Source organism: Microcaecilia unicolor, chromosome 6, assembly GCF_901765095.1.
Source record: "Microcaecilia unicolor chromosome 6, aMicUni1.1, whole genome shotgun sequence".
Classification (NCBI taxonomy): Eukaryota; Metazoa; Chordata; class Amphibia; order Gymnophiona; family Siphonopidae; genus Microcaecilia; species Microcaecilia unicolor.
In genome coordinates this window covers 104,732,171-104,757,778 of record NC_044036.1, presented here as the reverse complement: position 1 = coordinate 104,757,778, position 25,608 = coordinate 104,732,171, and the positions used below count along the sequence as shown (strand labels likewise).

General features: G+C 43.9%; 1 protein-coding gene across 2 annotated transcripts in view; it reads right to left on the bottom strand.

Moving 5' to 3' along the window:
• Positions 1–25,608, bottom strand: part of SLC25A24 (solute carrier family 25 member 24) — a 97,239-nt gene that overhangs the window by 23,945 nt on the left and 47,686 nt on the right. For both annotated transcript variants that reach the window (XR_003942403.1, XM_030205502.1), the window contains exons 3-8: positions 25,106–25,193; positions 20,181–20,292; positions 15,935–16,093; positions 11,462–11,611; positions 9,951–10,058; positions 7,578–7,745 (exon numbers count right to left, since the gene is read on the bottom strand). Coding sequence is in view for 1 of the 2 variants with exons in the window: in XM_030205502.1 (XP_030061362.1) it covers positions 7,578–7,745; positions 9,951–10,058; positions 11,462–11,611; positions 15,935–16,093; positions 20,181–20,292; positions 25,106–25,193 (785 nt within the window). In the remaining variant the exon portion in view is untranslated. The remainder of the gene's footprint in view (positions 1–7,577; positions 7,746–9,950; positions 10,059–11,461; positions 11,612–15,934; positions 16,094–20,180; positions 20,293–25,105; positions 25,194–25,608) is intronic.

Below are 25,608 nucleotides of genomic sequence, written 5' to 3'. Positions count from 1 at the left end.
AAGTCTAGAAGCACTATAGAAATGATAAGTAGTAGTAGTAGTAAGTTGTACCTGAGGTAATTGAGGAAGAAATGATTCCCAAGGTCATGAAGCGTTTCAATGGAAGAAGCAGATTCTAACCCCGGTTTCCATGGGTCCCAGCCAGCTTTTCTAAAGGTGGCAATTCTGAAAACTGGCACCGTTAAATCTATGACAGAATCTCAGTGCCAAGATTCCATTATAGAATGCAAGTGTAAGTCAGCATTGGTGAACCTAAAATTAGGCACAACAGCTACATCAAGTAAGTGGCAGTTGTACATGTTGGGGACTGTCCTTCTATGTTATATTGTACAGCGCTGCGTAACCCTAGTAGCGCTTTAGAAATGTCAAATAGTAGTAGTAGTAGTAGTGTCTAAGTGTGCCCCAAAGTGCATATATCTTAAAGTATAAGTTGCACACGTACCTCAGAGACAGGCCCCTGATCCACCTATGTGTGTGCCCCTTCAAACCTACATGCTAAGCAATTTTGGCACATATGTTATAGAACAGTCCCTAGCACTTATGCATAACTTGTACAATGTAACCCATAACCAATTTGTAACAACTGTATTCTCATTATTCATATCTTATTGTAAGCCACACTGAGCCCGCAAAGAGGTGGGAAAATGTGGGATACAAGTACAAACAATAAATAAATAAATAAATGTAAATGCCAATTTGTGGTGCCAATCATGCATAAATGTTATTATTACATTATTATTATTACATTATTATTATTAACATTTGTATAGCGCTACCAGACGCATGCAGCGCTGAACACCTGACATAGAGAGACATAATTTATGTGCCCAATTAACACCTATCTTTAGATGCCAATGTATAAAATGCCCTTTAAGCTTCTCTGTGTGTTGTAGCTGCACCATAAGAAACAATGCGACAAGGCTACGGCCGTGGCCAGAAGGATGCTAGGCTGCAAAGAGAGGGGTATAGCCATCAGAAGAAAGGCGGTGTTGATGCTCCTCCTACAAGTCATTGGTGAGGCCCCGCTTGGAGTATTGTGTTCAGTTTTGGAGGCCATATCTTGCTAAAGATGTAAAAAGACTGGAAGCTGTGAAGAGAAAAGCTACAAAAATGGTATGGGATTTGCGTTGCAAACCGTATGAGGAGAGACTTGCCGACCTGAACATGCATACCTTGGAGGAAAGGAGAAACAGGGGTGACATGATACAGACATTCAAATATTTGAAAGGATTAATCCACAAACAAACCTCTTCTGGAGATGGGAAGGCAGTAGTATCAGAGGACATGAATTGAGGTTGAAGGGGGGTAGACTCAGGAGTAATGTCACAAAGTATTTTTTCATGGAAAGGGTGGTGGATACGTGGAATGCCCTCCCGCAGGAAGTGGTGGAGATGAAAATGGTAATGGAATTCAAATATATGTGGGATATACACAAAGGAATCCTGTTTATAAGGAATGGATCCATGGAATCTTAGTGGAGATTGGGTGGCAATGCCGGTAACTGGGAAGCAAAAATCAGTGCTGGGCAGACTTCTACAGTCTATGCCCGGATCGTGACTGGGTTGGGCTGGAGTGTAAATTTTAAGGGGTTTTGACAATAGCTTCAGAACGTAGTACAATTACAGTGCTGGGCAGACTTCTATGGTCTGTGCCCTGAGAATGGTAAGGACAAATCAAACTTGGGTATAAAGTATCGCATACCATGTAAAATGAGCTTATCTTGTTGGGCAGACTGGATGGACCGTACAGGTCTTTATCTGCCGTCATTTACTACATTACTATGTTACATAAACAATAGGAACCTGGAACCTTTTGAAGCACCGATTCTAGTGAAGGTGGTATTTTTCTTACTTGCCCCCTTTATAGGAAGGAATCTTTAAATATTAGCCGTTTATACAAAAATCAGCTAAGAATGGTCTACTATGCATCTCTCCCAGTCTTTTGATTTCTACGAGGCCTCATTCATTGCAGCTTCACTCAAGTAAAATTGCTCCTTCCTCAATTAATTCCACTTGTCTATTTCTGTTCAATTATGTTTTCACTTTAAATTCAAAGCCTCGTTTTTTTGTCCATATATATTGTCAATCTTGTGTTGAATAGGCTGTGAGCTTCAAGGAATCTGGGTACATCTTGTATGTATTATACAAGTGATGCTAATTGGCCAAGTCAGAATTTTCCAGGACATATCTCTTCTTTTTGTCAGAAGAGCATGCAGGTCACCACTGCCTTGTTTCAGTTCGTTTTCCTATGTCGGGCAGCCTTCCAGAATGTAGTACGGAACCTGGGTTCTAAACCACATGACTTATGGATCCATCCAGCTCATTTTCCAATTCTCTGTAATAGCATAACCAACTTGATACAGTGAATATGTAAAAAGGGCTTGAGGGGGAAAGTAAATCGATTCTAAATAATAAAATACTATTTTTATATAAGTAACAACATTGGAGGTGAGTAAAGTGATTTTAATATTCATATTGATGTGCATCCTTCACCTCCTATGATGGATGCTTTTTGGCTGCCATGTCTTCTTTGGGATTCTCCCATGTGATGTCTGATCCCACACAAGATGGGCCATTCCTTTGATCTTTTTACGCTCCCAGGCTGTCCAGAATAATGTCTTCAGGAGAGTATTGATTACACCTGTGCCCTTATCTTTTGAAAGCCAGTGAATACAGTATGTAATCGTCTTCCATTTCAAATCAACACAGGAAGCCAGTGTATAAATGCCCTGTTTGGATTCCAAGTGATTGGTTGTCAAATGAAAAGCAGTTGTAGTGGTTGATGTTGTACCCCCAGGAACTTGATGTCCAATGAGAATGGCCTTTTGGGTATGACAATATGCTACCTCAACCTTGCTCTACTCTCTTTTCTGGGACTTGCACTCAGGATGTCCTGTGGTTTTCATCTGAATTGTGGGATGAGTGTAAGGTGGTCTCCATTGTATTGCTTTGATTGTACCATGGTTTATTATGCTTTATATATTGTATGTTTAAAGACTGCACACCACTTTTGATGACCCTGCAATGATAGGGAGGCAATTTATACAATGTTTTAAATAAATATGAAGAGGGTCTTAAAAGAAAGAACATAAGCGGAATAAGACTCAGTCTCCCTTGAATCATCTTTAATATAGAAGTTTACTGGATCTTTTGCAGATTAAACTAGGTGATGAAAACACTAGTTCTTTTCAAAAAAAGGTATTATGTTAGCGTTGATTATAGAATATGCTTAGTCAACACTGATTTTTCAGGCGCCATATATGGAATCTCCCCCTTAAACCACTTTTTTTTCCAATATATGTTTATTATTTTCCACAAATCCAAATCCAATACGTTATCCAATATCTCAGCATAATATACAACCAAAATCTGACTGTATCCTGCAAAAGTTACATTACCCCCCACCAGGGTAACTCCCCCCTCCCCCAGCCAGGGTAACTCAATTCTGTCTAGCCATTCCCCACTGAGGGGACCCATCAGCACTTTAAACTGAAATCCCTCTCTATTCCATGTATTTTGTCCAATTTTTAAGGAATTTCACCACCCGTCCTCTTTTTACTGCTGTCATTTTGTCCATTAAGCAGCAATAATCCACTTTTGCAAATACTTGGTCCACCATAGAGACCACCGTTTGTTTCCAAAATCTTGCAATTAAAGTACGTGCTGCTGTAACAACATGAGACAGGAGACAATGATGTGAGCTAGTATGCCTGCCACTGGTATGTTAAGTAGACAGAGCCCTGGATTTAATGTGTCCGCTATCCCCAGATTAGTATGTATTTGGACCATTAAATTTGTCCAAAACGTCTTTATGATCGGACAATCCCACCACATATGCCAGAAGGTGCCCCTGGCCCCACAACCTCGCCAGCAGGTTGATTCCCCCTTTTTAAATATACGTGATATTCTGTGGGGGGTGAGGTACCAATGGTATAACATCTTGTACCCATTTTCCACCAGGGGTGTCGCCACCGAAAAGTTTAGTAGATTTTTAAATATCCGGAGCCACTTATCCCGATCATACTAAACTGATAATAGAATCTCCCATTTATCAGTATATTGGGTCAGGGGGAAAGATTGATGTAATAGCGCCTTATAAATCCTGGATATCCCACCTTTCCCTGCCCCCGATCCCATTGCCCGTTCTAGCTCTGTCACTGCCAACATTAGTTCCTCTTTGGCCTTACGATGCATAAAATCCCGAACCTGAATATAGTGAAATTTATCTCTGTCCGTCAGCCCTTACTCCTCACTCAGAACCTCAAATGACTGGCATTTCCCTTCATCCCATAGTTGTCCCAGCACCCGCCCCTTAAACCACTTTTACACCTCTAACACCCAGTGCACACATACAGTCTATACATACTGTAATGTTCTATACATACAGTCTGAACTTAGTGACATCAAGCTTTGTCTTGTACAATCTTCTTTGGTCTCTGGTGAGCTGCCAGGTTCTTTGAGATGTGCCAGTCTGAGGCTTGTGCAAAAGGGCACAATTGTGGCCCATAAGCCATAAATTGTTATCTCCCTATCTCAAATTTGCCTTTGTTGAGCAAGCTGATTGAGCAGGCTATCCTATTGCAACTTCAGGAATATGCCGTTATTCAAATGTTTTAGGTCTACATCAATATCACTTTCATATAGCTATATAATCCGTTTCCACATTCTGCAAGGCCTTGCTATGAATTGGGGGGGGGGGGGGGTCTACAACCTGCCATTCCTCAATATTCTATTGGCCTTTCATACTGTTGATCATTGAATTTGTTTTACTTGAATGACTGAACTTAGACTAGGCCAAACATTTGCAAAATGTGCATTATGTTTTTATCAGGTCACTTCCAGGAAGTATTGCCAGTCACCAAACCTCTATGCCTTCACGGGTTGCTCAAGACTCTGCTCTTTCAGCTTTATTACTTAACTAGCCATTGAGCCCGTTAAAACGGGCTAGTATGTGGTTTTGGCAAGGCCCCCTCCCCTCGCCACTGCCCCTCCTCCCCCCAGAGTCACCGCCACCACCCTTCCACCCGGCCCGAGCACTCTCTTCGGTATTGAACTTACATCGGCCAAACGCAGGCAGCACGCAGATCAGCTGAGCTCCCGTCGGCCTTCCTTCTCTGCCTGTGTCCTGCCCTCGTGTAACGTAACGTCGGCGAGGGCGGGACACAGGCAGGGAAGAAAGGGCGACGGGAGCTCAGCTGATCTGCGTGCTGCCTGCGTTTCGCCGATGTAAGTTCAATACCGAAGAGAGTGCTCGGGCTGGGTGGAGGGGTGGTGGCGGTGACCTCGGGGGGGGGGGGGAGTGGTAGGGGCGACCTCGGGGGGGGGGGAGCGGTAGCGACGGCGGTGGCTTCGCGCAGTTTCCCTCTCTGTCCCGCCCCCGTCATCACGTATTGACGCGGGGGCGGGACAGAGAGGGAAGTCTCTACTGCGCATTTGCGAGTGAATACGGTCACTCGCCATTTATATGTTTGATTATCTGCTTGCAACAACTTTTACTGCTTACATACAGATGATATAATGCTTTCTTTGCCTGTTCAAACTCATCCTAGTTTACACTGTTTGCAAGTGTGTGAGTGAACATTGGCAGTTTCAGCTTGTATGGCCGAAAAGAAACTGGTCAACCACCTTCAGAAAAAAAAAAAACCACATATAGAAACAGTTTGATTCCAAGGTTGCTTGTTTCACCTTTCTATTTCTATTCCTTTTTGTGTTCTGAGGTGTGCTACCTCAGAAAGGTGCTGGATTCTCATCTTACTATAAAATCATAAATCTATAGTTTCTCCTCTACTGCGTGTTTCAAATTTGCATAGGTTAAAAGTTGTGATTGAACCCAGTTGATTTTCTAACAGTAGCTCAGGCTATAATTCTCCCTGTTCTTGATTACTGCAATGTCATCTACTTGGGGATACCGACTGCATCAAAGCCCTACAGCTGGCACAGAACATAGACAGCCCAGTTGCTTAATGAATGCCCTCAACATCCTCCTTCTACAATTTGACTTATCCAGTGCATTTGATATGGTAGATCACAACATACTAACCAAACTACTGAACAAAGAAAAAACACAATGCCTAATCCTTTCGTCTCAGCACTCCGCAATCCCCCCATCTAATCTCACCACCTCCGGCACTACAATCCCCATTTCTGAAAACCTGAAAATCCTTGGAGTGACACTAGACAGCCACCTCTCCCTCGAAAATCACGCCACATCCACCACAAAGAAAATGTTCACAATGATGTGGATACTGAAACGCGTAAAACCATATCTACCTCAGAAAACATTCCAGAATTTAGTGCAATCCACGGTACTTACCCATGCTGATTACTGCAACAGTATTTTCTTAGGCTGCAAAGCCCACATCCTGAAAAAAAATTCAGACTGCCCAGAATACAGCAGCGAGACTCATCTTTGGCAAATCACATTTTGAGAGTGCAACTCCTCTCCGTGCAAGACTACACTGGCTCCCAATCAAAGAATGTATCAACTTCAAAGCCCAGACTTTAATCCACAAGATAATACATGGAGAATCTCCGGACTATATGATAAATCTGCTCGACCTCCCAGCAAGAAACATGTTTGTATCCTCGCGAAAGTACCTCAACCTGCACTACCCCAACTGTAAAGGTCTCAAGTACAAAACTTATTATGGATCCAAATTCTCCTTCCTGGGCAGCCAACTCTAGAACGCTCTCCCTAGACCTATCCGAGCAATCCATGACCACCTACCATTCAGGCAAGCACTAAAAACCCATTTATTCAAGCAAGCCTACCCAAAGGATCCAGATTAATCTTATGAACCCATCTCCTTACATATACCGAAGAGAAAACGACATTGACCCAGACTCTATCTCCCACCTTACCTTCCTCTCTATCACCTGTCTCTATCTACCCATCCATCCTATTACTATGTTTATACTTAATTTCCTACTTTACATAACAAAATTCTGTGTTACCTATTACTATGTAAGCCGCATTGAGCCCGCTTTTAGAGGGAAAGTGCGGGATACAAATGTAATAAATAAATTATATACATATTACCCCTAGCTTTCAGGGTTTGCTTTGGAGATCTGTCTTCTTTTGCCTTCATTTTAAATATTTGTTATTATTTAAGGTTTTCAGGAATGGTGTTCCTAAACAGTTAAGTGCACCTCTGGTTCCAGGACAATCCTCATATTTACCTTGAGATTCTTTCATATAAGGAGTTGTGTTCAGTTTGCCCACATTCTCAGGTGTTTTCAATGGCTGGTCCTCAACTTTGGAATGCCTCGTCTTTTTTTGTTGTGTGCTTCTTAAATTTAGCAAATTATTTTTAAAACAGTTTTATTATTTTATTTGTACTTGTTGCTGTATTTTTGTTGTTGATTCTGAGTGTGATTTCTGCCATTCAGTTAAAATCTGCTTAGTATTGCTAGATAGGCAAGAAATAAATGGATTAAATAAATAGATAGAATTTATGTGCTTCTGTAAAGCTGTTACAACTAATGAAAGTTTATAGAAATCAGCAAGGAGGCTAGAAGAATACAACGGTTTTCCATCCATTATTTGAAATGCAAAAGTTGCATGAGCAAAAAGCTTACCTCATAGATAGCCAGATCAATCCCAGCATAGGGAAGGATGCCTAGAATGTTGGGGATGTAACCTTTGTAAAAGGCTTTCACTCCTTCTCGCTTCAAAATCTTCTTACCACAATCAAACATTCCAGAATACTGCCCTGTCTTTCCCACAGCCAATCTAGTCTTCAGGACCTGAGCAATGATATAAAAGGATCACAAGGCATTGTTAGAACTTGCAGTACAGCCTTTGATGCTAATGGCTAGCCATTCTACAAGTTGCAGTATCACTGTACTCAGATTAACCTTACAAGCTGATGTTCTATTGGGCAACTGCCATAACACAAAGAGATGACATCATACATTCTACTTCCAGCTCAATCAGAACTGTGCTCTGTTGCGGCTATTCCACCATAAGCCTTTATTTACAATTGTCCTAGTTATCCTATATAATAATTCTCACCTCCAACGTTCTAATGTGCCTGGGACCGTGGCTCCCTCGGAGGTGGTCTGCTAGGCAGTTTAGAATGCACTGACGTCAGTGATGTCACTGACAGCTGATTCCAAGGCAAGGGGAGGAGTACTCCTCCCCCTGCCTAACAATCAGCTCTCAGTGTCCCCCCCCCGGTGCAACACCCAAGCCCCTCCGCCCCGGCGCAGCACCCAAGCCCCTACCCCCCTCGACCCATCACCCAAGACCCTCCCCAGCGCATCACCAAAGCCCCTACCCCCCCCCTCTCGGGCACATCAACTCCTTCGCCACCCGCAGCCGCCAATACTAACATTGTCCAGCCGCTGCTGCTTCTCCTGTGGAGCAGCAGCGGCCGGTACAAAAAGAAAAAAGCCAAAAAAAGATTTTTAATCTGAAACGCGGCTCCGTAGACAGCCATCTGGCATTGGCTGTCTTCACTGCAGCCGCTCCTCCTCTCCCCTCCACGTCACTGCCCCTGCAGGAAGACCCTGGAGGAGCGCAGCGATGTCAGAGGGGAGAGGAGCAGCAGCTGCAGAGATGACAGCCAATGCCAGCTGGCTGTCTACGGAGCCGTGTTTCAGGTTTAAAATCTTTTTTGGGCTTTTTTCTTTTTGTACCGGCCGCTGCTGCTCAACAGGAGATGCAGCAGCGGCCGGACAGCGTTAGTATTGGCGGCTGCGGGTGGCGAGGGGGTTGATGTGCCCGAGGGGGGGGGGTAGGGTCACTGGACATGGGTGGCTGCAGGGGGAGAGGAGGGTCGCTGGACATGGATGGCTGCAGGGGGAGCAGGGAAGAGGGAGGTGGGGAGGGGGTCCTGAGACCAGATGAGTTGCTGCAGGGGAGGGCAGGGGAGACAGAAGGGATGCTGCAGGGGGGGGCAGGGGGAGAGGAGGGTCGTTGGACATGGGTGGCTGCAGGGGGGGCAAGGGGAAAGGAGAGGAGGGTCGTTGGACATGGGTGGCTGCAGGGGAGGCAAGGGGAAAGGAGAGGAGGGTCATTGGACATGGGTGGCTGCAGGGGGGCAGGGGAGAGGAAGGTCGCTGGACATGGGTAGCTGCAGGGGGGCAGGGGGAGAGGAGAGTCACTGGACATGGGTGGCTGCAGGGGCAGAGGAGGGTTGGTGGGGAGGGGGTCCTGAGACCAGATGGGTGGCTGCAGGGGGGGCAGGGGAGACAGGAAGGACGCTGCAGGGGGGGGGATTACCTTGCTAGCGCCCATTTCATTGCCTACCGAAACGGGCCTTTTATACTAGTTATCCATAATTTTAATCCTCTTCTTCCCATCTAGCCTACCTATCACAGCAGCAGACCTCAGCCAAGAGCCGAAAGACCACTGTTTTTTCTAGAAATCAATATGCAGGTACCATGTCTGGCCACTGTTATGCAACAGTACTTATACAGCATCCCCAGGCCTGGCCTCTCTCAGGAGGAGAGCACAAGAGCAGATTCATACCCAGATCTTCCATACAACAATATGCAGTGCTGCCTCCGAGCTATTATGCCGAACCATCACATGCTATATTGCTCTGAGTTCAGGTGTAAGTACAAGAAAAGACAAATGACTTTACCCTAAATTAAAATTACCCATACACTGCTTTGGCTAAACATACCTGTATTATCCACAGGCTTTACTTTTCAGGCTACAGTACATTATAGATGTCCATGTATTAGAAAGAAAAAAAATTGAAATTTCAGACCAAAATGTATGTCAGGTAAGGTTTAGTAAAACAGTTAGGGCTCTGTTTACTAAGCCACGCAATAAGCAAGCTAATGCTAGAGACACCCATAGGAATATATGGGCGTCTCTAGCGTTTACGTGCGCTAAAATGTTAGCGTACCTACAAGGTGGCTTAGTAAACAGGGCCCTTAGAATTCTCTATATAAGTGTGCAATGGTAGGAATTGGTAAACACCTAAAAGCTTTGCTTACTTCCATGGGATAGATGGAGGTCTGGGCTGTTGCTCCTGCCAAAGAACCTGCTATGAATCTTTCGGCCGTTCCTACTTTCCCACCTTCTGAAGCAAATAATTTCTTGTACTGTGGAAATATAGCCAAACAAGATGGTAAACTGTGAGAAAGCAAACTATAAAGACTGATTCAAGCATATTGAGAAATTTGGGTAGAGACACTGGACAGTATCACATGTCTCTTTGCAAGCATATATTCACCAAAAAGTTGTACTTTTGCATGTTACAGCCCTCAGCACTATTCTTTAAAGATGCTTTAAGTACTATAGTGCATATTTGTGAGGGGGTTGTGGGTGGAGATACACCTGCAGGTGAAGTGTAAGGGGTGTCAACACTGTGTCACAGTAGTATTCTCTAACAGAATCCAGACACCCAGATGCCATTATAGCATAGGTGCTCCCTGCACAGCATCAAGGCACCCAACAGGAGGCATAGAATTGCCACCAAAAAGTCTTAGGACTCAGCTGGGGATCTGATGTTAAAGCTAGAGATAAGAGAGAAAAAGAAAGAAAGAGAAAAAGAAAAAGAAAGAAAGAGAAAAAGAAAAAGAAAGAGAAAAAGAAAGAACGAGAGAGAAAAAGAAAGAGAGAGAAAAAGAAAGAACGAGACATTATCCCTAAGAATAATAATCCCCAGTATCTATTAATGTTGGCAGTTTTTGAACCTGGAACAATTTAAATTACATTGTATCACTGATTTGATAAAAGTTTCAAAAAGCTTTAAATAAAAGTTCTCTCTTTTTGAGGGTTATATAAAAACATTTTATTCTTGATTTCTTTCTGCAGAATGTGGTATCAGTTAATTGGGTTCTTATCTTTGCAAACAGTCGAGAGACCCTGGATCTACTCAAAGGATGATTAAGCTTCTGACCATTTTGTAAAACTCACCAACAGGCAAATATAACATGTAAACCACCTCAAGGGCATCTTACAATCCTGACAATGTAAAAAGAAGTCTGCTCTGGAGAATGTAGGGATTTGGATTTAGCCCATGGTTTTTCTCAGAAGTTCAAGGTGAGTTACATTCCAGTACAGGAAGTATTTTCCTGAGGGTATACAATTTGTATCTGAAGCAATGGAGAGTTAAGTGACTTGCCCATGGATCGCTAGGAGCCGCAGTGGGATTTAAACACTGGCTCCCCTGGTTCTAACCATTAGGCTACATGATGTAGCATTCAAAATAAACCACTGAATCCAGTGTACTTCTCTTATATAGGTCACATTATTGACCTTCTTGCCATGTGCACGTCCTTTCCCTTGAAAAGTGCCCAAATGTGGTCATGGTTTATTATATTCAATGTAGCACCTTCCTCGGGTACATTACAAAGCAGTATACAGGCTAAAGAGCATATATGAAAGAAGGAAAGTATTTAATCAAAGCCCAACACCACAATATTTCCTTGATTTTGTGAATGGTCTGAGTCAAGTGAAAAAGTGAGCTCAAGGTGAAGATAAATTGTGGGACCCATGTTACCTGCTCGTAGGCCCAAAACTTCATAGCAGTTTCTGGTGCAATTTTAACTACGTTGACTCCATTTCCTCGCCAAAGGGATCGGATGCCTCCTTCTTTTACCATCTGCTTAAAACCACTTACTATATTCATCTTCGATGAAGAACCATGAACCTGAAACCAACAGCACCAAACCAGAAGAATCGTTATTGTGCAACAGGGCATGTGAGAAACTCCCACATTTTGCCAGCCACTATTGCTAATCACATTAGTTCTTGTATTTTGCTTTAAAGAGGGTGGACCAAGGACAGATCCCAAAAATTATCTGGATAGCAACGATATTTAGCCATTATCTCCCAGATTCTATATAGTGTGACCTAAGCTGTATTCTGGACTTGCACGAGCAGCTTAATCAGCACTAATAGTTGCCAATTAACAAGTATTGACACTAATTGGCATTAGTTAGAATTTATGTGCACAACTGTCTAAGCATATTCGGTAACATGATGTGTGTAAATTCTAAGTCACGTATTTGAAAAGGGGGCAAGGCCATGGGTGTGGAATGGGCAGATCATGGGCATTTCTAAATTCTAAGCCCGTTATAGAGTACAGTCGGTCCGTGCCCAATTTAGGTGTCGGCATTTACACCAAGTTTTACTTAGCTTAACTTTCTGCAACTAAATTTAGTCATGCAGGTGGACACTTGGCATATTCTATAAACTGCATGGAAATTCCCTACGCCTAGGCGTACTTTTTTTTCAAGCGCTGATTTTTTTTAGGGGTGATATATAGAATCTAGCCCTATATGGATAACTTATGCATTTAGTTTAGACCTGCCAAACATCAGGCCTAAACTAAATATACAGTGGCAGTGATAGTAACCATATTGCACATATTCAGTGCTTCTAAGGGGCACCTCAATATGGCACCACAATAGGACACTTAGAGACACCTAAGCCATTACAGGCTACTAGCGTAAAGCCATTTTGATGTGCCCATTTACACCAGGTCAACGGCTGGTATAAGTTGGCGTGGAAGTGTGCCATGCAATGTGAGTAAATGATAACACAAGTCATATGCATCACTTGGCAAAGCCCATGCTCCACCCGTATGTATCCACCCTTGCAGCTACATGCTATAGTACTTATGCACTCTCTAACACTTAGGGCCTTATTCTACACAGAATATGCTCCTAAATGCTGCTAAATATTGAATGTAATCTATGTTCCTACTCACAAATTTAGGAGTATAATTTATGCTCCTAAATATATATTTAGGAGCATAAATTCCACTCCTAAATTTGTGAGTTTAATAGGTGCATAAATTATGCAAGTGTAAATTTAGGAGCAATTTTGTAGAATAAAGGACCTTAGTGCACATATGTGTGTAACTGCAAATTACTGGTGTCTCTGATGCACGTTAAATGGCACATAGGGCTAGGCACCAGTTTATAGAATTGCCCTGTGAATGTTCAGAAGAGCTGGATATATGTATTAAACACTAACCCCATCATTTAAGTTAATATGATCGTTGCGGCTGCTGGAATTTGACCCCATTTAGTACAGCTTGTAAATGTGCCATGAACTGAATATTTCATTTTGTATTGAGAAGGAAGAATGGAGGGGAACTGGGATCTCAACAAGTCTCATTGTTCAAAGAAGAGTGACCAAAATGATAAAGGGGATGGAACTCCTCTCGTATGAGGAAAAGCTAAAGAGGTTAGGATGGATAAGACTGAGGTCTAAAAAATCCTGAGTGGTGTAGAACGAGTAGAAGTAAATTGATTTTTTATTCATTCCAAAAGTACAAAGACTAGGGGACACTCAAGGAAGTTACATGGAAATAATTTTAAAACAAAAAGGAGGAAATATTTTTTCACTCAAAGAATAGTTAAGCTCTGGAACTCTTTGCCGGAGGATATGGTATCAGCAGTTACCGTATCTGGGTTTAAAAAAGGTTTGAACAAATTCCTGGAGGAAAAGTCCATAGTCTGCTATTGAGACAGACATGAGAAGCAACTGCTTGCCCTGGGATTTGTAGCATGGAGTGTTGCCACGATTTGGGTTTGGGTTTCTGCCAGGTACTTGTGATCTGGCTTGGCCACTGTTTGGAAAACAGGATACTGAGCTAGATGGACCACTGGTCTGACCGAGTATGGCTACTCATATGTTCTCATCTTATCAATTAGTCATTCAAATGTAATTAACCGGGAGATGAGAAAACAACTTGCAGGATGCCTTTGTCCTCCTTTTCCTCCTCTCCTTTTTTGCATTAACCCTGAAAACTAGTTCCACACCATTTCCCAAGAGCCCCAATGGTAGAAAAGGAGACTTTCTACCATGCCCTCAACGCCCATTAGGTTCATGTGAGCTACCTTGTTTTAACAGACAAAATGGTTCCTAGGATTCTCTTATCACCACAGTTTGGGTTTCCCAGCAAACCTTGGTGATGAGAGAAAATTTGAAGGCAAACAAAAAATTAACAGTGTACCATAGCAGTGGAAACGTTAGAACAATCAGCAGGGTAATACTGCTGTATTGTTTGAAGGGCTGTTCATCGATGAAAAGGCTCAACCGCATTATTAATCGTGATTAAAATTTTTGATCGTGCTGTTGATCGCTTAAACATCCCCACTCACATTTCCTCATGTTCAGTACAAAATATAGACAGCAAGTAGTAAATTCTCAGAACCAACATGTTTCAATTACTAAACTGAAAATAAAATCATTTTTCTTACCTTTGTGGTCTGGTGATTTTATTTTTCTAATCATCTCGTTCTCTATCTTTGGTTCTACTTCCCTGTCTCTGTGCTCTGAACTCTGTTTCCAAGACCTCTTGTCCATTCACTATCTTTTCTCTCCTTTCTTCTTCACTCCCTGCCCTACATCCATCTTTCACATCCAACTTTCTTCCATTTTTCTGCATCCTTCTCAAGTCTATCTAGTTTCCAACTCTTCCCTTTCCCTCCATCCATCGGCTGCAGATCCTTCCTTCACTTCCTTTCCCTATCATCTATGTGCATTTCCCTTCTCCTACCTTCTGTTCATGTCCACCATCTCCTTTCCTTCCTTCTTTCTTTCTTTTTTCTTTCATCCCCCATTTTCCACATCTATCCCTCTTCATCCCTTTCTCTTCTTCTTTTCCCTCTTTCCCCACCCATGATTCAGCATTGCTCTTTTCTCTCCATCATCCATCAACCCATCTCTCTTCTCTTTCTTCTCACCATCCAGCATCACCTTTGTCTCTCTCCCTCCACTGTTCAGTATCACCCATCTTTACACCATCACCATTCAACATTATTCTGTCAGTCCTGCCCCCAACCATCTACCATCACTCTGTCTCTCCTCCTTTCCTCACCACCACTATCAAAAAACAAAACCATCATCTCTCACTGCCCCACCTCGCTCTCCCTACCCCCAAATATCCATTATTGCTTTGTCTCCCCTATATCCTGCATTGCCCCATCATTTCCCCTCCCCATAGTGTGTACTGCTCTGTCTCTCTTTACTCCCCCCATAGTGTGCACTGCCCTGTCTCACCTCATCCCCATATTCAGCGTTGCTGTCTTTCTTCATCCCATAGTGTGCACTGCCCTGTCTCACCTCATCCCCATATTCAGCGTTGCTGTCTTTCCTCATCCTCAATATCCTGAGTTGCCCTGTCTCTTCCCCCAGCTCCAGCAGAGGAGGAACGTCCCTGCGCCTGTCTTTTATTTGCTGCCACTACAGCCATGGTAAAGAGAGAAACAAGGGATTGGCGCATGAGCTCCAGACCATCTATAACTAACTTCCTGTTTCTGGGTCCAGCAGAGCCAGCGGCAGCATGCAGAGGGGAACATCCCTGCGCCTGTCTTTTGCTTACTGCTGCTATAGCCACGGTGAAGAGAGAAGCAGGGGATCGGCACACAAGCTCCATACCATCTAAAAATGAGTAAGCCAGTGGGAAAGGGACAAGACAAGGAGACAAGACGGGACAAAGCTGGATTCGGGCGATGGGGAGACAGAGGAATGCGTTAAAATGTTTAATGCTAGTTAAGCATTTACCGCCCATGTTGTTAATGTGTTAAATGTATAGACCTAATTGTTTGCCCTGTTATCTCAGAGCCAGATCAAAAGAGCTCTAACATTTAATCTCTTAAGGATAGTTTCCACAGTGCTCTACAAGGTATGTTTGCTTGCCAATAAAAAGGCTCTTTGAAGACCTCATGCACACACCTTTTGACTCTGAATGGTAACTGAAATTGATTTAATGAGCTATATCTGTAGATAAGGCACACAGCTCTGGTTTTGCATAACATCCAACATGCTGTATACACTGCATCTCATATGTATGATGGTCAATGGCAAAACAATATGCAAATTACATTTACTTCAAAAACAATATAAATAGTTGATATTTATGTTCTTTTCGAATTTGGGGCCTTATCCAAGCTTTCAGTTCTTGCAGTTGAAACAGTGCCCTTGAAGTTCTAAGGTATGTTACACAGCAGCAACTCACCTGCATCATGACTTTGAGTCGATCCAGTGGTGCTGTACCTGTGCGAGACACGGCACCAGCCACTCCCCCAGACAGCAGTTGTCTCCACCACTGTCCACTCTTCTTCTCTTCCTCGCTAAACTCATCTGGAATGGTTAAACTATCTCCGATATCCAAAACCTGTCAAAATGCAAGAGAAGGGTGATGGAGATGTACTGCAGGACCCAGTTGCCACCTCTGTCTTATCTTCATCTGGTTACTTATCTGAGTAGCAGTCTGAATATCCCCAGTACCCGGATAAGTAGTGGCAGCCAAGTTATAGCTGGATATTCAGTGCTGGCTGGTATATGGTTCCCAGTGCTATCTAGGAATAAAAAGCCCACAGCGGCTGGCATGGGTTGAATATCAGGGATAAATTTTTAGGTGAAAGTTTTTCAAATTACAGAGGTGATTGGTTTTGGAGTAGCCTATACTCTGGTGCTGGGCCTGTCATGACTTTCAAAGCAAAAATATTTAAAAAAAAACACTCTTCTCAGTTGCTTTAGGTGGAATGCTATACTATCACTACACAATGAAAGAAAAGCCCAATGAAAGGCCACTGGTGTTCACATCTATTTGAAAGAATGGAACAGAAAAATAATCTCTCATGAAAAGGGGCTGGGGATGATTATAAATGTACATTACGTGGGGCTCACTTTTCCATATGTGGATACAGCCTGCCATGGAACAGCTGGTTTATCCTAGCATTGCTGGACCAATGTTCTAGGACTTACTACTACTGCTTATCATTTCTATAACGCCACTAGATGTATGCAGCACTGTACACTTGAAGATGAAGAGACAGTCCCTGCTCGACAGAGCTTACGACTTCAAAAGTAATAAGTATGATGTGGTTTGTAGCTACTGTACGAAACACACAGCTATGTCAAAAACTTTGCTTTTATTATCGCCTTTGTCTTCAATGCTTACTGTTATAATTTTTAACAAATCTGTCAAATCAAAACATCAGCAAAGAGATATTTTAAAGCGCCCATTTAGCTTTCATCTTCCCTTTTAAACTCAAGTACCAGAGAATAATATTTTCAATGCACAGGGACTGTGGCCCAGATGCATTAAACGTTTTTCATCGTTAAATGAGCCCTTTAGGAAGAATTTCCGATCCTTTCCATGCACTAAAGCCTATTTTTCGACGGTAGTAGCAGCTAACGAAAACGGAATGGAGATGAGCAATTAGTGTGAAAACCCCATTGAAACGACATGCACTAACCTTTTCCGATTGCCTTTACGCAGGAAAAAGGCAGGAAAACTAACGAGAGGTCTGGACCTCTCGCTAGGACAGCTCTGTGCCAGGAAAAAGTGTTAAGTGAAAAAATAAACAAACTTTGAGCCAATCCCAGCGCATTAGGAGAGCTAAAAGCGCTGTGATTGGTCCAAAGGACCTCAGAAAACACATAAAAAAATAAAAATAAAAAAAGGATCGGGAGGGGGCAAGGGCGCTCATCAGGAGCGTCCTGTACGGACGGCCTTGGCCCCCCCCCCCCCGCTGCTCCCCACTTTCCGCCGCTCCCCCCACCCCGAAAAAGCAAACTTCTAGAAGCCCCTGCCCCCCTCCCTTCCTCACTACTCTCTCACCTCAGCTCCGCCTCCCGACATCCTCCGTCCGTGCCCCGCCCCCTTTTGGGGTCGTCGCCGCCATTCCCCTCCTCCATCGGGCCCCCCTTCCTCTTACCGGGCCCGTGCAGCGCCTCTCTCCTCTGTCCGAAGGCGCTGCACGGGCAAGAAGAAAGCTGAATCAGCTGATGCCTGCCTTCGCGATGGCGCGTCTTTCTCCTGCTGCGCCCGCCCCTGTCTGACGTCAGTAACCTACGTAGGTTACTGACGTCAGACAGGGGCGGGCCCAGGAGGAGAAAGACGCTCTATCGAAGCTAGGCGAAGGCAGGCATCAGCTGATTCAGCTTTCTTCTTGCCCGTGCAGCGCCTTCGGACAGAGGAGAGAGGCGCTGCACGGGCCCGGTAAGAGGAAGGGGGGCCCGATGGAGGAGGGGAATGGCGGCGACGACCCCAAAAGGGGGCGGGGCACGGACGGAGGATGTCGGGAGGCGGAGCTGAGGTGAGAGAGTAGTGAGGAAGGGAGGGGGGCAGGGGCTTCTAGAAGTTTGCTTTTTCGGGGTGGGGGGAGCGGCGGAAAGTGGGGAGCAGCAGGGGGGGGGCCAAGGCCGTCCGTACAGGACGCTCCTGATGAGCGCCCTTGCCCCCTCCCGATCCTTTTTTATTTTTATTTTGATTTGGGAGCCATGTGCTTGCGATTTGACTGTGTTTTGAACGTTTCTGGCATGCGCAGAGCAGCCAGCATAACGCTTGGCTGCTTTGCGCATGCTTTACGAGCCGATTAGCGACGGGGATTGGTGCATCGTTCTTTCCAATACCGCACCAAACTTTTTGGGGCTGTGTTTTTGGAGCATGCTTCGTTATTTGAAATTCGGTAAAGGTTTTAACGTTTCTGATTTTTTTACGTTTGCTTGATGCATCTACCCCAGAGTTTGGGATAACTGGGACGAACCTTTTACCTGCAGACTATCTGGCAGGTATTCTCTGGCTTGGGGAGTTCTTGACACTTTAGTCATGGGAAGTTTCAGTGAAGTTGTAAATGGAGCATTTATTTATTTAATTGGATTTGGCTGAAGGTGAGTTACATTAGTTTGACCTCTCCCTCCGATTCCAGCAGTGCAAGACATAAACAAGCAGATGATCAAAAGCCCCACGCTGTTCTAAACAGCACTCTAAAATAGCGCCAGAACAGCGCAGGGCTTTACCGCACCAACGATCAGAGATAATTGCAGGCAAATTTAAGCACGCAATTATCTCTCATCATGGGATAGAAGTGCAGGAGAATTGTGCCTGACCTTGCGCTCAACACAATCCTCCCACACTTGCTTGACAGGTCTGGGCTGTCAAAAGCCCAAACCTGTCAAACACAGGGGCTGGAGGTCCATGGGACCACCAGGCCCCAACTACCCCCTGCCCCGAGCAACGGGGGCTGGAGGTCTGGCGGACCTCCGGTCCCCCCCATGTGGGCGACCAACCAACCCCCCCCCCCCCAGCGATAGGGGGGCTGGAGGTCCGCTGGACCTCCGGTCCCCTTGACAATCCAGCCCTCCTAGTGGACGACCAACCAACCCCCCTCCAGCGACAGGGGGTGGTCCCCCCGACGATCCTCCCCCCAGGTTCAGGGAGGGCTGGAGATCCAGTGGGTCTCCAGCCCCCCCTAGTCCCCCAGCAAGGGGTCCCTGGTGGTCCAGTCCCCCCTACCTTGTGTGCTGGAGGAAGGAGGGTAGCCTGCCTCCCTCCTCTTCCTGCGACGCCGCAAAATGGCGGCGCCCAGCCCTGCCCACTGTATCCTGGGATGCGCTGGGTGGGGCTATACACCACCAGATCTCCAGCCCTCCCTGAACCTGGGGGGGGGAATCATCGTGGGGGACTGGAGGTCCGCAGCCCCTGTCACTGGGGAGGGGGGGATTGGAGACTCACCAGATCTTCAGCTCTCCCTGAACCTGGGAGGGGGGGGATCGTCGGGGGGACTGGAGGTCCGCCAAACCTCCAGCCCCGTCACTGGCAGGTTTGTTGTTGGGGGAATGGGGGCCTGCCAGCATGCAAATGCATGCTGGATAGGGCTCACCATTCCTCTCCAATGATCTGCAAACCCTAACGCCAGCTCGGAGCTGGCGTAGGGTTTGCTGTGGCCAGCAACCCAATCTTTGGCGCGCTGGCCGCTGATCACTGGGGATGAATATGTTTAGCCCTGTTTAGCATGCATTTGCATGCTAGTTGCATTCAGAGCCCTCGAGCGCATTGTTTCACGCGCTCAAGGGCTCTGATCATGGAGCGTTAGCAAACACCGGCGCTAGTATGGCGCTAACAGCCTCTAGTGCCGGCGTTTGCTTCTGATCAGCCACCTGAAAGGGAGAGAAACTTCTAACCTTTAGAAAGGAGAAAGCAAACAGATCTGTGCTTTCAGTTGCTGGTAAACAATGGCAATCCTAATTCAATTTATACTAACAGGCTATCTATCCCATGTGACAATGGGGCTCATTTCAAAGCACTTAGACTTAAAGTTCCATAGGTTATCAGTGGTGCTTTGAAAATACACCTCAATCTGTACTAAAGGGTAATGTTATAAAGCTATTTCTCCATGTAGAAACAACCCACAACTCATTCATTGTTGCAGAAGATTACACATACATAAAATCCCTGCCATGCCATTACTCACTGTGGAATGTTTCCAGTATCGGATTATTTCTTGAATGTCTTCAGCAGGGTTCAGTAAAAAATGGTTCCGCCATTCATTCCAGTCCACAGACATGGTGCCATCCACATCAATACTGCAATTGAAATTCAAACATAACAGACTAGATAGCAATGGGGTGTCACTATCAATCCACTGTCCTAACAATCCAGGGACCTAATGCATTAAATGTTATCTTGATACAGAACATGCTGAAATACACAGTAGATTTGAAGTAGCCTACTACATTTGCAGCAATGGTTCTCAGTCTTGTCTTGTATCTGGATATCTGCAATGAATATGCATGAAAACACAAAAAACATAAGGGATTAACGAGTTTCTAGAAATAAATGAACCAAAAAAATATACAAAACTAGGAACAAATAAAAATGAGCCACACTACAGGAAAACAAAACAAAGAAAAAGAAAAAAAATCCTCTTAAAATTATTTTGATAAGTATTTTTTTTCTGTTCTTTTTTTGTGTTAAATATTGGATAAAAAATGTTTGGTTAATTTTGTTCATTCCTATATTTGTATATTATTGGCACATGGATATGAATGAGGCAGATTTGCATGCAGATGATCTCCAGTATATGAAACTATCAGGCTCTTTTTCGAAAGAGATGGACATCCAAAAAGTGACATAAATCATCACTTGGACATCCATCTCACAGAGACGTCCAAATTGGTATAATCGAAATCCGATTTTGGACGTCTTTCTCAGAAGTCTGTTGCAAGGACATCCAAATCTCAAGGGGGCGTATCAGAGGCGTGGTCGAGGCGGGACTTGGGCGTTCCTAAGACTTGGACGTCTCTGAGACATAATGGAAAAAAGCAAAGACGTCCAGCAATAAAACTTGGACGTTTTCACCCAGACCTGTTTTTATTACGAATAAGGGACAAAATGATGCCCCAAATGACCAGATGACCACTGGAGGGAATCGGGAATGACCTCCCGTTACTCCCCCAGTGGTCACTCACCTCCTCCCACCCTCAAAAAACATGATTAAAAATATTATTTGCCAGCCTCAGATGTCATACTCAGGTCCATGACAGTGAATGCAGGTCCCTGGAGTAGTTTAGTAGTAGGTGCAGTGCACTTCAGACAGGTGGACCCAGGCCCACCCCCACCTGTTACATCTGTGGAGGAAACAGCGAGTCCTCCAAAAACCCACCAGAAACCCTCTGTACCCACATATAGGTGCCCCCCTTCACCCGTAAGGGCTATGGTAGTGCTGTACAATTGGGGATACTGGGTTTTGGGGGGCTCAACAGACAAGGTAAGGGAGCTGTGTACCTGGGAGCAGTTTATGAAGTCCACTGCAGTGCTCCCTAGGGTGCCCGATTGACATTTCTTTCGAAAATGCCCCTCTATGTCTCATGCATATTCATAACTCAAATCAATGAGAACTTCACCAAATCCACTTGATATATTAAGAGGGGAAAAAGAGACCTCAGACATCGCAAGATGACCGCCACAAAATCATTCTGGTGGCTCAAATATATCTTTGGTGATAATTCAAATCGCTGGTCCCAGCCCCTCCCCTAAAAATATTTTTAAATTGGTAGCCATTCATTATTCTTTATCTTACTTTTTCATTTAGTTCCATTTCTCCAAGAACAATTTTACATATGATGAGGATTAAAACAGCATGGCGCTTACCTCAAAGGAAGATCCGAACAGGCACTCGTTTCGCCAATTGCTTCCTTAGAGGATCTTAATTGAAGTCACACAAATCATCTGTCCATCGCTTAAACATGTAAGGATGATGTTATATTTAAGTGGTAGATAGATGATTTGTTTGACTTCAATTAAGAAGATCCTCCGAAGAAGCAACTGGCGAAACGGGTGCCTGTTAGGCTCTTCCTCTGAAATAATATCTTTGAGCCACCAGAATGAATTTGTGGTGGTCATCTTGCAATGTTTGAGGTCCCTCCCCCCCCCCTTAATATATCAAGTGGATGTGGTGAAATTCTCACTGATTTGCACTGTTATTTTGGTGAGAACTATTACAAGCCATTTTCTTGTGTTAAGAGTTTATACATATTCATAGACAGATTCATTGTAGCTATTCAGAAAACCAGACTGGATCTTTAGGACTGGGCTGGGAACTATCGATTCAGATCACCTTAAGAATTGACTAATGCTCCTCAGCTAACAAACCAAATAAAACCAAGCGTACAAGTAACAAGGTGTGCCACTGTTCCCTTTCTTTGCTCAGTAAAACTCACACACCCAGTTTTCCCTTAAATCTGATCTTCATACCACACACCTTTCCGCGCAGAATAAAATTTGGTGCATTTCTTATTCTGTTAGGGCATAAACAAGGAATGTTTTAACAACCAGCTGGTCTTCTGTCTCATTTCCCTCGCTGACAAAAAAAAACAGGGCTTGCTGTTACTCATCACAACCACTGGGTGTCAGTAAAGAACAGCAGCATATTCCTTACAATATATTTAGTCCTTCAATTATAAACCCAGTCCTTGGGGACCACCTGGCCAGTCAGGTTTTCAGGATCTCCACAATGAATGTACATGAGATGTATTAGCATGCTCTTCCTCCATAGCATGCAAATATCTCTCATGTATATTCATTGTAGGTAGCCTAAAAATCTGACTGGCCATGTAATCAGGGCTGGGTTGAAAACCACAGCTTCTGCAGTGTAGTTGCAAGATACCACCTTGCATCTATGTGTAATATAATGTTCGACTTATTCTTGCTGTACATCCCCTTGAGTGAATTCCTTCTTAAAGGTGGCAAATAAATCTTAATAAATAAATAAATACAATCAGTGCTTTAAAAATTCCTACTTCTTACAAATCTGTTGTTAAATGCCACCTCTTTGGACAGTTCTCCCTCACTGAAGGAGTCTTATCTCAGACTAAAACATTAAGAAGGCAATTCTATCTAGAACAGCAGCATATACACCCAAGGGGTATTCTATAAACAAGCACTATGCACAGTTTGAAGGTGGGTGCACACATGGGTGGAGTTTGAGTGGAATGTGGGCAGGGCATACAGTTATGCACATAAATTACAGAATACTATTCCTGTAAACTAAGTTTACTTATGTGTTCTTTCTTAGAAGTACCCTGAGATTTTACATTTTTATCCATGTACTGCTTAGATGCGTTTTACTATTTTCAGTATATTAAATAAAATTGAAATGTGAATTTACACTCATGTTTTTTAAACTAGTGTTACAGGTTAACTAAGTCTGAAAATTTACTTCAATATGCACAGCCATGGGCAAAAAATATTTCAACAGCCTTGGGTGATGATTCTCTGAAGGGAGAGGAAAAAATATGATCTAAATTAATTAGTTACTTCGGATGCTCTGGATAAAAAATAAAAAGGCCATCTGCAAGGCAAAACAAAAAAATTATTGGGCATTCCTTTAAAGCAGGGGTTCTCAACCCAGTCTTCGAGGCACACCTAGCCAGTCTGGGTTTTCAAGGTATCTTCAGTGAATACACCAGAGAGATTTGCATATGATGGAGGCAGTGCATCTATCTTACCCATATTCATTGTGGGTATCCTGAAAATCTAACTGGCTGAGTGTCCTGAGGATGGGTTGAGAACCCCTGCTTTACAGAATACAGAAGTGGAGAAAGTGCAAGACAAAGCCAAACTTTTACCACCGTTTCAGTATATTTAGAAATCTGAAATTAGAGGCATGTCTAGGAGGAAAAAACTTAGACAATGAGGTATACACCATCTTGGATGAATTTTTTCAGAAAGGTGGTAAATAAATCCTAATAAATAATACCTGCAAATTAGGATCTGAACTACTGGAGTTACTTTTTAGGATCTGAACTATTGGGGTTACTTTTAGGGTTTGATGCACATTAAGAAAATAGCGGGGGGGGGGGTGTCGCGTGATGGCAGCAGCATGAGCGGACGCTCCCTCGTTCCGATAAACCCCCTTCTTATGGCACCCCTGCTGTGAATTTTTCAACCTGACCCACCAACGCTGGAACTCGGGGGGGGGGGGGGACGACACACGACTCATCTGAAAACAAATTGACGGCAAAAGAAGCCGGGAAAGGCTGTTATGCCGATTAAAGCAGCTCACTCAGACAGGGAACAGGCTGCAGGGAGCGCACGCAAGATGGCGACCAGCAGCGGGATCCTCTGACACCACAGGCCACTGACGATACTATCCAACTCTCAATGCGAAACATGTCACAACTCTTAGATGACAAACTTGCCAAGCTGCATGTTGCTATGGATGAGCTGAAAGACTTGGATTCTAGCTTAAATTCCCAGGGTTTGGATGAGCATCAACAGCGTTTTATACTATTGGCATTATTGCTGGCGAAAAAAAACTGTATTCCACTATTGGGTGGGGAAGGACCCTCCAGAGTTGGCTGAATGGAAAGCCAGTATGAAACAAATGGCAACTTGGGAATTGATGAGCACACCCTTCACTGAGGGGAATCCAGCTGGTAGGGGATGGTATAGGGATATCTGGAAATCAGCACAGGTCTTCCTGGATAGACAGGAGAGTCATAACCTATCTGGGAAGGGCACGGAGTAATAGCAGGGAGTCAGGGGAGAAAAAGAAAAATGAGAATGATCCATGAGAAGATACTGCTGTAGTTGATTTGTTATAACTGTGATGTGCACCATTCTTTAATAAAGAAATTAAAGAAAAAAAAATAGCGAGTCTTTTTTGCAGTGCTCTAACCCTCTTCCCACCACTGCCTTGTCGGTCAGTTGCATGTTCCTGTTGCAATACTGAAAAACCAGGAGAGCAGGGGAGGGAGACGAAAAAGTAATGTGAGATATTCTCTACTGGTTGCTCTTTAACCTACAGGCTGGGGAGAGGGAAGCATTTCATCTCTTCTGACTTGAATCCATACTTTAAATTAAAAAAAATAAAATAAAAATGGAAACCCTCCTCACCTCTTGAGAATCTTTCTTGCATGATCTTCAGAAATGGTTATGCCTAGGCCCTTGAGAGACTGGACAACTTCCGAGGCTTCAATTTTACCTTAAACATTTAAAACAAAAATATTCAAAGGTTACATTCTTACAGCCTTTAGTAAGATCACCTGGCCTGAAATGCATTCTGCTTCAATTTGATGGGCATTTCAAATTAAAGTTCTAAAAAAAAAAAAAACTTGTTAGGCTAAAACAAAAGCCTATGACAAATGAATGTGTTATTGGAATGTTATGTGTCATAACTTGGGTGCAACCAGCTAAAATGGGGTCAAGCACATGCAATGGCAGACACCCAGATATAAAATGTGAGAAAGGAATGCTGCCTTTGTTACATCACGTTGAAGGATGACGACAATTTCCAATTTAGTGCTACACAATCGAATTGCTGACTATTGAGCATGATATCACAAAAGGCAGAATTCATCGCTCGCTTTCGAGAAAGAGTGCTCGGCTGCTCTTCCCTC